This window comes from Pelodiscus sinensis, chromosome 10 (assembly GCF_049634645.1).
Source record: "Pelodiscus sinensis isolate JC-2024 chromosome 10, ASM4963464v1, whole genome shotgun sequence".
In the NCBI taxonomy this organism is placed as follows: Eukaryota; Metazoa; Chordata; order Testudines; family Trionychidae; genus Pelodiscus; species Pelodiscus sinensis.
In genome coordinates, this window is record NC_134720.1 from 7686076 (window position 1) to 7704354 (window position 18279).

The 18279-nt window shown below is 44.1% G+C and overlaps 1 protein-coding gene across 1 annotated transcript in view; it reads right to left on the bottom strand.

Moving 5' to 3' along the window:
• Nucleotides 1-17967, bottom strand: part of LOC102450331 (uncharacterized) — a 317538-nt gene extending 299571 nt beyond the window's left edge. Inside the window, 2 exon segments of the mRNA XM_006125203.4 lie at nucleotides 3210-3245; nucleotides 17231-17967. Of these exon segments, the coding sequence (XP_006125265.2) occupies nucleotides 3210-3245; nucleotides 17231-17446 (252 nt within the window). The 5' untranslated portion in view covers nucleotides 17447-17967.
• Nucleotides 17968-18279: the final 312 nt, after the last annotated feature.

Here is an 18279-nt window from a genome sequence, read left to right on the forward strand (position 1 = left end):
ATGAAAACTCCTGTTCAGCACCTACATGTTTGAAATGGGATGCCACTGGTATGGCCTTCTCCTCAAACAGTAACATTCAGTTTTGCAAAATAGTCTTTATCCTTTTCACTCTTATTTTTCAGCTTCCCTTTTCCCCTTTGGACCACTGTGAAATGTGCTTAAAGCAAAAACAAAAGTCTCCAAAGTTCAGTATAAAAAATTGTACATACCTGGGACAGCTGACATGCTCCAAACATTGTTTTTAACTCCAGTTTCTTTGTCCTAGGTTCATGGAGCAGTTGCTGACTATACCGTCATGGCTATACATCATTATTATAATTTAATTTGGTCTCAAGTTTTCTTGTATCAAACATTAGAATCAAATGAAGCAAGCAGGGAGTTTAACAGTAAGTTACGGAGAATAGGTTTGTGGTATTGTAAAGAATCTGCATGACATGAGAAGCCTTGATGTTATATCCATCCAGTGAGTTTCTTCCATCCCCTTAGGGTAGGAGGCTTCTTGTGCCTAGCATGGATTCTTGCAGGTAAAGCCAGAGACATGCAACACAGTACTGATGAGTGGCCACTGCCTCTTTTGAAACCAAACCCAACTCGGAAATGTGAATCTCTATTGGTATGGAGAGTGACTAAGCCTGCAGTGAATACTTACAATGCAAATTCCATCAGCAAGCTAGAAACCAAATCAATGAAGCTCAAGAGATAGTTGCATTTCATTAAACACTAGGAAAGTTCACAGTGGAAACTGAATGGCTTTGTCTTGTTCAGTCTAATGCCTATTCATAACGACGTACCCTCCACTTTAGCAGAGAAGCTGCTCTCTCCCCCTCCCCATTGTTCCTCTTTCCTTTAGCCCCTGACTTATTAAGCATTTAGCGTTCAGTGCAACCAGATAGATTCACAGCATCACATGCCTCGTTTTCTGTTGATCAGGAAGACAGACAGCTGACAGGAAACCCGGCTGGCTAAATATACCCATTCTGATGCCAGCTTGCCATTTTTCACATAGCTGTCACTGACTCTCTGGTACGTGCAAGAGATGGGACAAGATTATACTGCTACTGATGGTCACTGAGTTGGCTTTTGAACCAGCTCTTGTCTCTAAAGACACATGTCAAAATAGACAGCTGCACCTGACAAGCCACAGACAAATCGGCGGTGCACACCAAAAAGGAGTTGAAGTAAAGCAATAATCCAGGATAGGCCAGTTTCCAACACTGAGTAATGTGAGTAGCCCTGGTGAGTTGACACTTGCAGAATGCCCGTAAATGCAGTGTTCTGCCTTTGCACAGCATCAGGGAATAATAAACAGCAGGCCTGGTCTCTGTGCCGCACCATCAGTGGCAGCCCCTAGTGAGGGGCAGGGATCAGTTTCACTCTCACATGGGTCTTTCAGCTACTTTCCTTCTCAGGCATCTGTCTCTCAGCTCTTGCTCTGAATTCTTGCTCCCCTGAAATATGATCCCCTCCCTGGAACGCTCCTAAATGACTCTAATCCCTGCTCCTGAACTAAGCTGAAAAGTTTGAAATTGGCATCACTACATCTGTGCCATGAAGTGTCAGTATTTATATATACCACTCGGACATGCGTAACTCTGTATTCTCAATCTAGCAGTATTATGCCTTGGGATCATTACATTCTCTTTATTCACCTAGTAGGCAGATTTTCTACCACTGCTTTAAGGACTGGCAATTGGTGGGGTGCGGATTGTGGATTCTAAATTACTAGGCTACCTAGCATGGTGGACTGGCATCCTGGCGTATAAGAGCTAGCATTAGACTACGGAGCAGTGCCTAGATGCCCTGCTTCAAGAAGAGCACTTGGAAAGCACAGCGTCTCTTGCACTGGAGAGACAAGAGAGTGAATGATTCTATACTGTTTCGGGGTATAGCATGCGCCCTGCTGCAAGCCCAGTACATGGGTACGTAGTAGGAACAACACTATGGGTCTGCCACTCCCCATCCCTTCCTGTCCACTTGCTATGGGGGGATAATTTGGGCTGTGCGGCCCTTGCTCTCTCTTCCTATGATGATTTGGGCAGCTCTCACGCAGCCACAAAAGGGACATGAGTGGGTGGGTTCTTACTCCTCTGCACAGCCACATAAGATGATGTATTTAAATTGACTGTATAGTATCCAATGACAAGTAAGTAAAACAGAGCAGACGCCCCCACTGGTGAAGCAAAATGCAGGACTATGTAGCACTTTAAAGACTAACAAGATGGTTTATTAGATGATGAGCTTTTGTGGGCCAGACCCACTTCCTCAGACGCCCCCACTAGTGTAACTTAAAACTCCTGATAAAAAGGTTCCTAGGGATTAAGTGTTCAGATCCGTTTTGGTCAAAAGAAAGACATAGGGCTGCAACAGGCCTGTCACCTCAACATTGCCTCTTTATACCTGAGACCAGGTTAGTTTGTCTGTGCTCCAGATGGATACCAGATTCCATGCCGGAGCTTTGCACACAAGGATACTTGTGTTCACAGGGATTTGTGAAATGTGGTACAGGGAAGCAACTACCGAGTGGGATACATACCAAGGGAGTAACTTCCAGAGATAATCAATGGCCACATAATGAGCAGCCTACTCAGCTGAATATTGATTAGTTAGCGCTGGCAAAGTTCTACTCGAGGGAGGCCAGTACCCCTGCCAGCTGCCTTGTATACAAACAAAGGGAGCCTCAGCACAAGACAAATTATAAATGGCAGGGTTTTATTTGAGAGGCACCACTCGGGCTCATGGCTGGGTAAAATGTTCCACTGTAAAACTAACAAACATAAAACATCAACCATCCTTTTAACTTTGGCTAGTAAGTATCAGTCTAGTTTATTAAATCCAGTCAAAAATTCGCTCTCATGGAACTTTTTTACTTGCAACTGATGTATGACTATGACTTGTCATTTCTACTGGCGAGGGCTTTTTATTTGTTATTTGGTTGCTGGAGGTCTCCAGACTCACTCTCCCGTTTGTAAGGAATAAATGCTTTCAGAAACAACATTTTAGTCTTTTGCCCAGTGCCATGCAATTGAATGTTTCATGTCCATTCACTAATGGAAATATTTTAGATATACTGAAATCATTGGTTTTCCTAAGATTGGTTAGTTACTCAGCCATGTTGCTGCAGGAGCAGTATCGGCAGAGAAACAGAACAGCTAACAATAGTCTGAGGACAATGAAAAAGTATTGAGTCTGTGGCTAAAAAGAAATCCTACCTTTTTCGAAGCAGAGTCTCCTTTCTCGCAGGCTTTCTACAGAAAGAGAAATTGTACAAGTTAGGAGAAGGGGATCTGAAAATTGTATTCTACAAGCAATGGGCTCAGTTCATTCCTAGTGTAATTCTTTGACTTCAAGTAGAGTCACGCCAAGGATTAATTTGGCCCTACGTCTTTGCCAAAGAGAATAACAGACGCTGGCCAAAGGCAGCTGCTTTTGCATTTTCTCAATGAAGCTGTTCATTCTGTCCTCATGATGGAGCGGTTTTAAACAAAGGCTCTTCGTGATGTCTCATTGTGCTATGCATAATTATACTGTATATACTCCTCAACTATACATGCTTCGCGGCACGTTGCAAAAGCTTTCTACTTACCCAAGCTTTTTCTGAATGTGTGGGTTAAGTGGAGAGAGGATAAGGGTAACAACTGAAATGCAAAAGAAAAAACTTAATGGCTGCTTGGGGTGACAGTAGGGAAACAATGTGAGGAAGTCAGGGGAGGTCAGGGGAGGGTGGTAAGAAAATAAAGCACTGTCCACATTGGCCCTCCTGTCGGTGTAATTTATGTCGCTCAGAGTGGGTTTTTTTTCACACCCCTGAGCAACATAAATTATATTTACAGAAGTGCTAGGGTGGCCCTAACCATAGTTCAATCATCTGACTAGCAAATTTGAGAGACACTTTTAAAAATGTAACACATCTCCTAATGCTATTATCTCTAAATAGTCTTGCTTGGTTAACCTCAACCACACTAGGACTCTGCCTGCTAGAAGGCACAAATTGTAAATTTCAAGCAGATTGGCGCTTTCCCAAGCTGAGTGAAAGAGAACCAGGCTTGTGGAATTTGTGATCCTTCCAGAGTTCTGTAGCCACATTTAAATAACAGTTCCCCCTCCCTGGAGGAATTTATACACAGGGAATATTAACACCCGCACAGTGCTAGTCATGAGGCACTCCCATAGAAAGTCTCAGGGGAATAGCTGGGAAAGATGGTGCAATACGAACAGGAGTAAGACCTGCCTACTCCTCTGCTCAGCTCATTATTTCTTCACCTAAATCTCAGCGCTGGTAGTCCCAGGAAAACTCCACTAGCAGCTGACACACCAGACTACATAGTTACTGTGTAGCCATTTAATGAGGTGTGGACTCTCCCTAATACTGTTATTTAAAGATGCTTCCATTCATTTTTCTACTGAGTGCAACCTCTGTAAACTGCCAAGTCTTTAGGCCCTAAAGGCTTGGCTGCAGAAGTAGGCCCTGTTATTTTATCTGTGTGCTGGCACTCAAGGGAGTGTCAAATCCCAAGCACTAGAGGGAAAGAAAAATATTAATTGACTTGAATAGAAATTACCTCTGAGGAAAACCCAAATCAAGCAATTCTCATGCCATAAAGAAGCAGAGGAGGTTGCCATTGTTAAGCTAATATTTTAAAAAGTGGGTACGTAATTTAGGGCTGACAAAAAGAATGGCACTCACAGGGGAGCTAATTCAATACTGCACTGTTGCTTTGCAGAAACCAACACAGAAAATATCACTATTAAAATGCTACATTGTAAAAATCCTCTTCTCAGGTTTCCCCCTTTGGAAGTAATATTGCTTTCTGAATTACATTCAAGAAATCACGTGAGGCCTGATTCTGCTAACCTGTCGGATGGCTTTCTTGGCACTATTACCCCAAATAAGTGCATGAGAGTGGCAGAATCTGATACATTGCAAGGAATTTCACCATTTCAAGCAACAAGATGGTCTGCTCAGATATCCCTTTGCCCTCGGCAATGGTACAACCATGGCTGGAGAGCTGCATCCAGTTCTGGTGTCCACAATTCAAGGCTATTTGTCAGAGCAGAACTTCCAGAAGAATGGAAGCCGTGCCGTATGCTGCATACGGAGATAGATGCATGGTGCTCCGTCTCCTCCGTTTAAGTTAAGGGGTGACTTGGTCACTGTCATAAGTACATAAGTGGGGAACAAAAAGTTGAAGATCATAGGCCTTCTGATCTAGCAGACAAAGGTATAATACGGCCCAAGGGCTGGAAGTTGAAACTAGATAAATACAGACTGGAAGTAAGTCGCAAAATGTAATAGTGAGAGAAATTAATCAAAATCAATTGGAATCAAAAGCAGTGGTGGATTCTTTTATCATTAGCAATTTTTAATTCGAGTTTGGATATTTTTCTAAAAGCTCTGCTCTGCTTCAAACAGGATGTAATACATCCCATTGTTCAGTGTTACAAAGGGGGTCCAACGATAGGGTCACGTTAATCCCTTCCTGCTGCATAGTCTGTCAACCTAGAGGGTTATAGTGCTTTGGCCCTGGAAGGGAACATCTCAAGAGAACTGATGCACACAAGAAAAGGAAAACAGAAAGGAACTGGAAAACATGCAGGACCCATTGCTTTTCCATAGCCAAAAACATAGTTTTGTTTACATTTTTAAAAAATGTCATCTTATCTATTAAAGGAAACGTAATATTTAAAGGGTGCCAATGTGAATACAACTAGATCTACAGAATGAACACAACACAGACAAGGGCTACCTAATTTTGCTGTCGGTGTGTCTCAATTCTCATTCCTCTTTTGGGAGGAATCACCTCTAAAGAAAGAAGGTGACTGAGACTTCCAGCATGGTATCTGTTAGTGAAGTGGTGATGGTGGTTTTGTCCTGTGAGGACACCTGCTGAGAAGGGATTGGACTGAGAACACTGGGGCCCTGAGTGACCTTGTGAACACATCTTTGTGCTCCATCAACTCTCATGCGGATGAGATATAATTCATTCACACTGCACAGGTCTGAAATGCTGACACCTTTCATTCGCTATGTATGTCAGCGGTGAGCAAAAACCGACATACAGGCCAGATCCGGTTTGCCAGGGTTATCCTCTGGCAGGCTCCCTCTTCTATAGCTACCTGCACTCCCATTGGCTGTGGATAGCCATTCTTGGCCAATGGGAAATGCGGGAAGCAGTATCCAGATCCACACCAATTCGAACCACTCCCATTGGCCAGGAACAGTGATACGCAGCCATCAGGAGCTGCAATTGTCGGTACCTGCAGCCATGCAGGTAAATATAGTGGCAGTTGCCTTTCAGAGCTAACCCTGGCAAACCACCACCATTTTATTGCCCACCCTGATGTATGTAGTCCAAACTAGACCTGCTCTGCAGCTCAATACTAACAAGAGTTGTCAGAAACAAAGCAACTCCCAGGGTTTCATGCAAAGCATCAGCTTTGACCTGTGTGGGTTCTAACCCCCAGTTCCACTTTGTTCTGAGTTCAACTAAAGGCTAAAACTGAAAGCTAAATGCAGGCAAAGCTGTCATGTTTTTTGTGGCTTGGGGTCAAAACCATCCAGATTTGCCCCCAAACCATAAATCAGCCCAGGCGTGCTTAAAACTTAGCCCAGGGTTCCTGAAAAGTTCACAAACTTTAGTGAACTTGCCCCAAACTTTACATTGGAAATTAAAAGCAAAACAAAACTCTCAGCTTTCGACGGGTTTTATTACAGAAGTTTTGGCTAGCTCTCATACGGATCCCTGAAAGTAAAACACTTGTGTTTTTCTATTAAACACTGCGATCCTTCCCCATTCCTTGTACTGTTTGCCCAGTCTCCCATTTCCCAACATGTGTACACCTTTCATCCAGGTTGGTGTGTCAGGTGAATCTGGTGTCTGGGATGAGACAGAGGCCCCATCCATGGAAACAATTGAGCTTATGTGTAAGTATTGTGCTCACATGGGCAACTCTATAGCGTGATTATTCAGGTGAGTCAAGCTATGCATGAGCCTTAAGCATTCGTGGGATCAGGGCCAAAAATTGCATGCTGTCTCAATGGGATCTAATTGTGACAAAATAAAATAAGCAGAACTCTAACAAGTGAGTGGCTTTGTATAGAATCCAAACTGTTAGTGACTCATTTCAGTATAAATGCCATAATAATTCCATTTTAAATAGCTCTGAATTTCTTTGTGAATTATTCTTTCACAAATAATTTCACATGTACTCATGTAGGTCCAGATCAGCTAAAAAGTTGGTCTCTTCCACCAGCAGGAGCTGGTTCAATAAATCGTATTACCTCACCTGCCTTGTGCCATAAAGTGTTTAAAAATGTGTGCAGTTCACCTTTATCTTGGCTTTTGCACTCATCTCTGTGTTTGCTGTCCTGCTCACGCTTCTCTATTGATTTCATTGAGTTCTGTGATTCTCTCTGGGAGCTTCCTCTTCTTACTGATATGTACACTGTGTTTCAATATCAACTCCTATTAACCACACTAATCCCACAATGGGTTCTGTGCAGATTCAGGGGCAAAAAGAGCCATAAGGGCAGAGCCAGAATAGGCAGGGTGTTGGGAGGACGTGGAAACGTATTATTTCTATACACAGCTCCTGAAGCCTCAGAAATAAACATGCAGCATTCTGTTTAAAACCACACTAGTTTAGCTCTGTAAACTTTTTTAAAAGCATTGAAAGTTGCTTAAAGCAGCTTTCAAAGCTACCTTCTTTTCTCGTTTGTTTTTCTCTGTTCTGACTGCCTTCTGAAATGGCTTCCTTCGTTACTAAGGTTTATCATTTTTACCACAGCAATGTTACACTTTTTAAAACGCCTACAAGTCTGACTCTGATATTCTGGAAAAAAATAATAACACTAGCAACTTCCTGTAAATATCCAGCTCCCCAAGGATTGCACATTTTGAAAACAAATGAGGCCATCTGATGCCTGAAAAACAACTTTTTGATTGGGCAGATTTCATTGCAGCATGCTACAGCACAGTCCCATCAGGAGTTTCAAACATAGCCTGTCCAAGTTGGCGAGTATCATATATTCTGTATCTAACCCTTTTCTCAAGTAATGAGAGGCTCAGTCTTGCTCCCAGTGAAGTCACCTTTTTCATAAGGTTATTTCAGAAATTATTTCCAAGTCATACATCATGCAAATTCCAATTTGTTTGGCCTTCCTTGACACTAACGTCTCCCTACTGGGCTAGCGGCAGCTCCTATAATATCTCACACCCCTGCTATCAGCCTTACACACCTGGTTCTGGTATTCTGACAGAGCTAACAACTTAGCCAGAAGAACTTGGATTACACTGTTGCTAAAACCTCCTTTCATCACCCTCTTCATCCCCTCCTTATGTTGTTCTAAGAAATTCTGCTTGAAGTATTAGATCATCTTTGTCCCAGAAACCTGAGTTAAAGATGTTGCCTAAATTCCACTTACTCCTCCTTGCAAACAGGTTAACATCCTTTATAGTTCTACTCCTGCTTATTGTGTTATACCTACATTCCCCAACCAAGCGTGGGCTCCCTATTGCGCTAGCCACTGTATATACACATTGATTCATTCTCTTCCCCAAAGAGCTCCAGTCTAAAATGAGAATGGGAATGGGAGAAAGGAATTTCTGCCTCTGTCTTGCAGATGGGGAACTGAGGCAGAAATAAAATGATTTGCTCAAGGTCAATCAGGAACTCAGTGGCAGTGACAGGAGCTGAACTCAGAAATCAGGTCCCTTAACTACAAGTCCATCCGACCTCTCGTGATTGTTACTCATCGACTCATCTCTCTTCTTCCTCCCTTCCAGCAAGGCTACCTGTCCTCATCGATTGTATTTCAGATTCATCTTGGAATATCCTAGGTCATACGGCATCTGAGTGGAAAACAGTGAAAGGCAACACACAGAGTTTCACTTCAGAGACTCATCTTGTGCCAGTCTTCTGATACTGGACATTAGGCTAAAAAACTCAGGAGAATAAGCTTTTCTTATACTTGCTGGCTCCAGCTAGTCTGGAAATACCATGAGATTAGCTTCCCTGGCACTATGCTTGCAGATATTGCTATGCTGTGCTGTCATTGTATTCTGTCCCAGGCTACAAGATCCTCCCAGGAACACCTGCCTGCTGCAGGAAGTGGTGGTAATTTGAAAGATGACTCTTCTCTTTAAGGTACCCAACTATGGTGCTAAGGGACATGGGATTCCTGGAGATGCTGTCTTTTGGGTTACATGAAAAGCCTCACCACATTGGTCTTCAAAGATCCCAAGGGAAGTTTCTACAAGTGGGTCCTGGTGCTTTGGCCTGCTTCCAGCGACACTAATTTGATTTTTTTAAATTTGTTTTGAGAGCTCATGCATTGCTCCCTTGATGTTCTGCAGATGTTTTCGCCCTCCTTTCCTCTCCCTCTGTCCCGCCACGAAACTGGGAATGTCTTCATTTCCTTGCCTAATTTGTGCCCGCATTTTACAACAGCCAGGTAGGGTCTCTTTTTCAGGATGAAGGGTGGTGCACAAATGAACTCCATCATTTTTCACTCAGTCTGGCTGGCCAAAACAATCATAAAGAGCAGACGCTGAGGTGGGGGTGTCACAGGCAATCAGAACCTTTCTATATCTGGCCCCGACTTTAGTCCACTTACACGACTTTTGCCAATTCCAACAACCATGACAACGGGGGGTTCTTCTGTTCCCCTTTTGGTTTCCAGAGCTTTAGGTGTCATGGTTCAGATCTGGTTTGCTTTCTTTTTCCTTTTTTTTTTAAAGGAAAGCTGGGATTCCTTTGGATCGCTTAACTCCAGGAACTGGGACTTTACCATCATGACACCAGACTTAAGTTGTCCACATGACATGACCAACTTCACAAGCAGCCCCCAGCTTCCCACACACTGTTCACTTTTTTAGGCATTTTTGTTTAGGCATTTTTCACTACCTCTGCGAGTATGATAATGTCTCTTCAGGAGCATAATTGAAGTGAAGCATGATGAGAGTAGCAGCTGACTGGGAAAGCAAAGGATGACTGCACCTTCGCTTTATGCAGGAAAATTGGGTGTCAAACCAGTGAATGTCATTCTACAAATGGTACCATAGAAACTAATATAAAAAAGGAAACATTTACTTGGAAACAGCCCAATCCCCTCTGCCTACCCCATCCCTAAACTTTCTGTGAGAACACAAAGGCTGTCTGTCTGCTTTGGCATCAAAGAAACATTTTTAAAATGTTTCCTCATATTATAAGTTTTTTTGTCCTTTTACACTTAGTTCTGCAAGAAGGCTCAAATGTAGCAAAGAATGAAAGTTTAATGCTTGTGCAATTAATGTTGTTTAATAAAGCATTTACTTCTCCTTGTAAGGAGTAAAATGCATCCTCATGGGGAAAGGCTGAAAGGTCAAATGTACTCTTGGAAACAACAGAGGCAGCTGACTAGATGTGAGGCCACACCTCTTAAGTTTGGCTCCTCCCATTCTGAAAGCCAAGGGCTCTTTCAATAGCTCTTTGCATTTCTATTGTGTTTCTACTCAAGGATCTGAAAGTGCTGAATTTAGCATCTCAGCACTTCTGGTGGGCACCCATTTTCTAGATGGGAAAACTGAGGCATAGATTTAGCTCACACAGGAAGATTTCACTATGGCTGGATACAGAGCCAGTGTTGCCTTACCCAAGGTCCTGTGCCTTAACTATGGGAAGTCTTTTAGTTTCCTCCATTCCAGGTAGGAATGGGTGGGGTTGTGCAATTGGCCCAGGGCCTGAAGATTCAAAGGGGCCCAGACCTACTGGCTGCTGTAACCACTATTGTGGTAGCAGCAGCATCCCAAGCCCTAGGTCCATTTAAATTGCTGCTTGAGTGCCACTCCATGTGGCTCTGAGGACTTGGAGGGGGGCATGCTGCAGTCCGGACAGCCCTCGGTCCTGCCCCCTCTGCCTGAGGCCCCATAGAGCCAGGCCCCACACCTTGCCCTGGAGCCTTTGGTGGCTGTCAGCCCATGGATGGTATTTGGCTATTTTGGGGGGGTATTGTCAGTTATCAGTATGAAAGGGGCCCACAAAGATAGTAGCGGAGGTCATCAATAGTTCACTTAACGGTGGAGGCCTCCTTTTTTGGAACCACATAGCTGCATTCCTGGAGAAAGTGTTTCCAGCTGACATAGGGACCTCCTGAGAGAGGGCCACCCTTCGCCCACTTCTGAAGCATCCATTGGACCAGGAACTGATGGTTGAAATCAGGGCTGAAAAGCACAGGTTCCCTACACAGGCTTTCCTCCAGGGCTCAGAACACGTCCTGCAATTCCTCTGACCAACGCACCCGGTGGGGGCTGCCCTTGCCTAGAAGAGCTATGGGGTGCACTGCAATGGATGCAAACCCAGAACAAAGCATCAGCAATACTCAGCAAAGCCCAGAAACTGTCCTACTTGATGATTTGTCATAAGTGGAATAACCCAGGCAGAGTGGCAAATACTGTCTTCTGCCTGGAGCTAAGATCCAAGGGGATTTGCCAGGACCTTTTTGTGAGGTCGGACTTTGTTATGTAACCGTCTATTCCAAAATGGCTGAGGAGCTCAACTATCTGGGCCATTAGCGAGGCATCAAACTTAGAGACTGCATTTACCTTCCCGAAATCTACCCATAACTGAAGAGGCCCATTGGGGTTCAGGACTAGCACAATGGGACTGTGCCACTCGCTGTTTGACAGGGTGTGTTTTTGGGCTTCTCTGATCAGACCCAGTAGGCCACAGAGCTGAAGGCCACTGAGGAGCTCAAAGGGGGAGAATTTGGTCAACGACTGTAGCGTCTCTCTCATGAGAAGTAATGGAGGGGTGATCAGCAGGTCCCACAGGTGTAGCTCTGGCAGGGGAAACTTTCTTACAAGACTTTTAAGGCCCTGTTACAACTTTCAACCAGCCCATCAGTCTGGGGATGGTACGCTGAGGGCTGTAACTTCCTGATACGTAACATGGTGCACCTCTAGTGGAGTAGCCAGGAAGTGAAGTTGGTCGCTTGATCTGTAAGGGTCTCCTGTGGCAGCCCCACTCATACAAAGCTCCTTACCCACTCTGCTGCAATGGTGCAAGCGGTGGTGTTCTGTAGAGGGACAAGGGACTCGGGGAAGCGGGTAGCATAGTCTATCAGGACAAGGATGTATTGGAACCTAGCATTTCTCTTTGGGAGGGGGCTCCAGCAGGTCCAGGGCATCCCACTTAAAAGAGGCCCCCTCTATGGGCAAAGGAGCTTTGGACACTCCTGGGGGAGCAGCAAGCTGGCCGGATCCCCAGCCAGAAAAAGTGAAATAGACATCATGCCTATCTTCTCTTGCCCTAAGTAGCCCACTGTGGGAATGGCATGGGGAGCTTCAGAGCAGCCTTCCTATGACAATGGGGGACAGCCAGTTGGGTCCTGGCTGCCTGGGGGTCCCATTCCATGTGGTAGAGGTCATTGCCTGACAGCTTGTATTGGAGCCACTGTGCAGCTTTCAGGGGATCCATTACATTTTTGTTCATATGCCCGACTGAGGGTGGGGTTGTCATTCTGGTCATGACAAAAATCCATAAGGGGCGTTGTGACAGGATCCTCCTGCAGGCAGCATGGAAGCGGCACACTTCCCAAAGTACGTGGATCCTTCTGGAGCTTCCCTTTGGTTCGTCTCTCTTTCTGTGGCGGAATCTCTTCCCATGGCTGCCTGGGTCGTGGATGTCCAGAGACTGGCGTTCTGCAGCAAGTTGACAAACCCTAGCCAGTCCCGATCCAGGGTGACCAGATAGGTGAGTACGGGAGCCAACACCACTGTCACAACATGTATCAGTCCATGTATGGTCAAAGCGACTTGGGCCCTGGTGTATGACGTTACATCTCTATGGGGTAAAACTCTCGGTGGATAAGGGTCTGCCCACATTTGGAGACCAGAAAGGTCGTGACTCATTTTTGCCTGACTTTGACAGTGGTTGTAAGCTGCCACATTGCCTGCCTGTGGGCCTGACACTCTCCGGTATAGACTCAAACAAAGTTACAGTCCTTCTCAGAGCAATCACATTGTAGGTGACCAAACCAGCCACAGGAAAAACAGGGTCTCACCTCTGGTCAGCCAGGCTGGGGGTAACCTCCGTGGCAGGACTGGGGTCATGGCCTTGGCTCTTTGTATCCGAGCTGTCAGAGTAACAGCACCAGTTAGACTCAAGTTGCCTCGGGACATTGCAGGTGGTGACCTCAGTAGGTTGGGCTTCAGGAAGGGGCTCAGCCATAGATCCCAGCTTTTCTTGCTGCACTGGGGAGCATAGACTAAGGTCCTGAGCCAGTCAGACTCTTGGAGGGCAAGAAATCCTCCATTCAGGTAATGGCTGCATTTAGAGTTGTTGGCCAATCCCAGAGTACCCGAGTCCTCGCCCAGGATGGGAGGACATGGACACACTGTTCTAACGCAACCTGTTCCACAACTTCCTCAACCGAGTCTCGCTCAGGGTGTTACCATTGTCAGCAAAGGTCCTTTTATTTCCTGGGCCATGGTTCGTGTCCCGATCCCTAGTAGGCAGGTTTTAGCACAGAATCACTGGCAGGTCTCCAGCATGATGTCTAAGGCATCTAAAATGGTTTCCTTTATGTACCCATACTCTTGGGCTTCGTCACTTGGGAGTCCACAATAGATAAGCAGGGAGCTAGGACGGTGGCCCCCTGCTTTAGGAGCCCCCGGGCAACTACCACTACTCATTCAAAGATAAAAAGAACTGTTTCAGGGTCATCTACAGGCCCCATTTGAGGCCACTGGTTCTGGGCAGCAGGGCTGCAAGCTGTTGCTGTGGCTGTTTCTGGTGTTGGGCCCCCAATTCACAGAGCAGTTGCTGTTGTTGGGAGCCTATTTGCTGCGCTAGTTGTTGCTGTTGTTGGCTCTTGTCCAGTTACTTAATGAACTTGTCCAGCTCCATCTCTCCAAGCATGGGTCTTAACAGTGCAATTCACACTGGACCTCTCGCTGCAGGATTTGGGCCGTTGCCACCAGTCCCCACCTGCGATATGGTCCACACAGGCAGGCCTCTCTTCCTATGCAGGGTCCCCGTGGTAATGGGGGTCTGCCTTTGCAGCGCTCATTGCAGGAAATGGGCCTAAGTTAATCATGGAAAGGAAAGGAAATATGTATTTTTGGCAGCTGCCATCATTGGAGAAAGCTTTTGTACCTATAAGGGGCGCCTCATAGGCAGCATGAAGATTTAATTTTTTATGAAAGGGGTGTCAATAATAGGAAATGAGGCTCTCTATAGTGCATGTTGTTGGCTTTTCTGGCTGGATCGTTCCCTGGCTTTATAAAGGATGTTTCATCTTTGCTCACCCTGTGCTCTGACCATATTGGCTGTGGATTGGAACTGGACCTGAGGCATGGCTGTCTGAGTATTGAATATTCTGGAAATATTTCAACTCCCTGCTTCTTCTGGAGGGGGCAGGAGAAGTTGAATTTCCAGGCACACAGTAAATGATTTAAACTGCTTGTTAAAAAAACTGGCCTGAACCTCTGCCCAGAATGGGAAATGAACTCGAACCAAACTTTTCTGTAGGTTTCCCTGTGCTTAGATTTGCTCTCCATTATTTTTTTCATTTTCATTGCTTTGCCTCTCTGCACCTTCTGGTTCCAGCCAAAAGATCAAGTGTAGGACTATCGCATAGATTGTGACAGTATTTCTGGCCCAAATGCAAGTTAAAAAGGATCGGTAATAATTAAAGCAAGATGGATCATAGGGGATCAGGCTCACCCTCCCCACCGCAAAACAAGAACCTTGGAGGCAGATAGGAATGGCTGAGAGTTATACATTTACCTAATCAGGTTGTTTAGACCCTTAGGTTTTATTAAATACTGAAGATTTTGGCCAGAGTAGCAACCTTGGAGTTAGTGATCTACTTTAAGCTGCCTAATATGAGGCACCTTAAAAGGGCTGATTTTCAGAAGGTGGGTTCTCAGCATTTTCTGATAATCAGGTTCTTTTAAGTTGTCTCAAGTTGGGCACCCAAAGTACTTCTGAAAATCTCGGCCTTCATTCTTCAGGGTTAGAGATGAAAATTTGTCTCAGTAGCGTCTGGTTAATTTCCCCCTCCCCCGCCAAAAAAGTACTTTCTGTAGAAAAAAATCTAGTGCTTCCCAAATGTTAAAATGTCTGAAAATGAAAGTGAAGGGATCCAGTCAGTTCCCCACATTCTCTTGTTACTTTCATTCACCTACCAAGGTGAATGTTTCAATAGTCAAAGCACTAGCTGGGGGCTCCAGATACCCACGTTCAATTCTCTGGTGTTCCTGGCTAAGTCACATGGCTGCTCTGCGTCTCCTGGTATATCTACAGACACCAGGCAGGGTAGCTACAGTGCAGCCTACACTAATGGCTGGGGTTTTCCCATGGCAGTAGGGAACACCAGTTCCCCATGAAAAAGTACACTGATGAAAGCTTTCTTTCATTGATGTCTGTGCACTGGAGTTAGCTTGGCATAATTACATCAGCCCGGGGTGTGACTGTTTTTCCCTCCTCCCCCCATCATTGACCACCATAGCCATGCCATTCTAACTTTTAAGTGTAAATTAGGCTTCAGTTCCTCATTAATAAAATGGGGCAACAGTACTTCACTAGCTCGCTGGAGGCTTGTGAGATGCTCATATTACAATAATCGGAGCTCAGGTTACGTTTATGATGTATTATCCCTCCCACCACTAACTCTGTCCATGTTTTTCCTGTAAGAGAACAAACCAAACAAAACAAAATGTTGGACTTAGTTCTAATTTTTTTTTATATATTAGAGAAATGAACACTTTCCAAAAGATTATAGTCCCAGGGTATATTAAGTTCTGTTTGGACATTTTGTTTTCTCAGTGTGATGCATTAGTAAAGTAGAAGATTATTTTTTATTCGTAGAAATGGACAAATATTACAAAGTATGTCAATTTATTACTTGCGATGTGGTAATGCCTGGAAACATCAACCAGGTCAAGGCATCATTCTACTAATCACTATATAAATAATAAGATAATACTGTCTGGAAGTGCTTACTATCTAAATAGACAAGAGAAAGAAAGTGCATTCTCCCCATTTTACAAATGAGGGTATGAGGCACAAAGAATAAAACCCAAATTTGTAGAGGCATTCAGGCATTGCAGTGGTCAGGTTGCAACACCATTCTAAATGCTCATTTCTAAATACCTTTAAAAATCTGAGCCAAAGTGATATGCCCAAGGCTGAACAGGAAGTCTGTGGCAGAGCTAGACTTAAACCTAGCCCTCCTGAGTTGCAGTCCTGTATTGTTAAGCATCACGTTCCTGAACTAAGAATTTACAGTTGTTCCTTTGTGCCTAACCCCCCAAAATCACAAAATATCTGACTTTGCATCATCAGTTGCTCGGGACTGAATATCACCTGTCTTAGGTCTAAATGACAGTGTAGCTTGTTGGAAGGAGAGGGAGAAATTATGTGATTCATTTCATGGTGCTACAGTTTATCAAATGAATATCACCACCACAAACAATAAATTACAGCTAATACAATTTTTGTTAGACGAGCACCGATCACAAACTTCTTTACAAAATCATATGTTGAAGTCGTCACCGATTCATTTTGGCATTCCACAGCAGTGTTCCTGAATACCACACGTCTGTTACTACCGTGTTAGGAGCTTACAATTGATAACGCTTGTTAGGTTGTAAATGAATGAACTGTGACTTAGTTATTCCGTCTGTTTGAATTATGCCAATGATGTGCTACCAAGCACAAAATGGAAACAAAAGCAAATAGTAATAGCATTAGAAGAAATCCAGACAGAATCTCATCTCGAAAATCATCCAGCTTCCTCCACGATTATCAAATGTAAGGTGGCCCCTCTTCTAGCCATTTGTTTTTGCAGGTAAAGTGACAGTGTGTGATGGTATAAACAGAGGAACTCTGCATTTTTAGAGAGATACAACGTGCTTCCCCATCTTGTGGCAAAGCAAACTTTAATATACAGTACCTTTGACTCCTTCCATCTGTTCAATAAAGTATGCTGGAAAGCTGAATAGCAGCTATTAATTCGTGTACCGCAACTCATAGTCCTAAAATAGCATTCCCTCAATGCTTTTCAGTAGCGTGCATTTCTGCATACAGACATCTGAGTACACTGTAAATCCTTGCATTCTCACGGTACTGTACATACCCGTCCTGTCAGACGATCACATTCTACAGCAGTGTGACTTTGCTCACTTTGCCTGCTCAGCATTTAGGAAGCTAACTGTTAATGCCAATACATGAGTGCTAAATCTCTTACCTTGCAAAGTTTCAGCACTAACCAGCATGCCAGGTATGCTGTCAGGGTGAATTTCGCTTTCATGTATCTGTCTGGTAAACAGGTAAGATACATTTGCACGAGATCCAGCTCTTCACTGGCAATGCCATTGCCAGCAGCAGCAGTAGCATCCTCCCCATCTTCTTGTAGACTTTGATCTTCTTCTACTGATGCACTTGAGAACCTATTTAACTCCATTTTATCAAAGATTTTTTCTTTCTTGACAAAGCCTTGATCTTTCCACAGACAGCTCAGGGAACTTTTTGTTTCGTATCAGTAATTATATTTCCTGATCTTCCAAAAGTATGCAGCCTTGTCTTTAAGCCAACCCCAAATTTAGGCTACGGTGGAACGAACTTTCTTTAGTTTAAACTCCATTGGCTCATTGCCTTTCTCTTATTGAGCGACCTTTCGCAAATGTGTGTACAGCTACAAGATAAATATAGCACTGGCTAGAGAGCCTTGTCATACAACACAAGAATACTCCTGCCCGTTGCCAAGAGAGGAGAGAAAGATTCCATTTATTTAAAGAGCAAGTCCCCGGCATCAGTACTCCCTTGTTCATTTACAAGAAAAAGGAAAAAGCTGTTATCTTTGAAAACTTTTTTTTTTTGGCCAATTGTGCTTCCTCAGAACAAATCCCAGTTCTGCAACAAGCTATGTTCTTACGGAGGAGGATTTTTTAATTCCAGAGACTTGTAGCCACAGTAATTCATTGTCTGTTGATATTGCAGATGCTGAGCTAGTGAAGGCTACAAATTTCAAAAGAATAAATGAGGTCTCACAGATGGAAAGAGGCCAAGACATTTTGAAATAACTAATGTTCTTCCATAGGCCAAAAAATGAACAAAACATGTTAGAGATTAGCCAAGCAATTTTACAGCTAAATGTTAAGCAGCTCATTTATGCCTTGAGACAGCATGCATCTGTATATGCTAAGAACATTGTAAAACATACTTATTTCATTCTTAGTGGCCTACATATGTTAGGAAATGGCAAGAGATTTCCATTTAATTTAAGCAAAGTCTCTG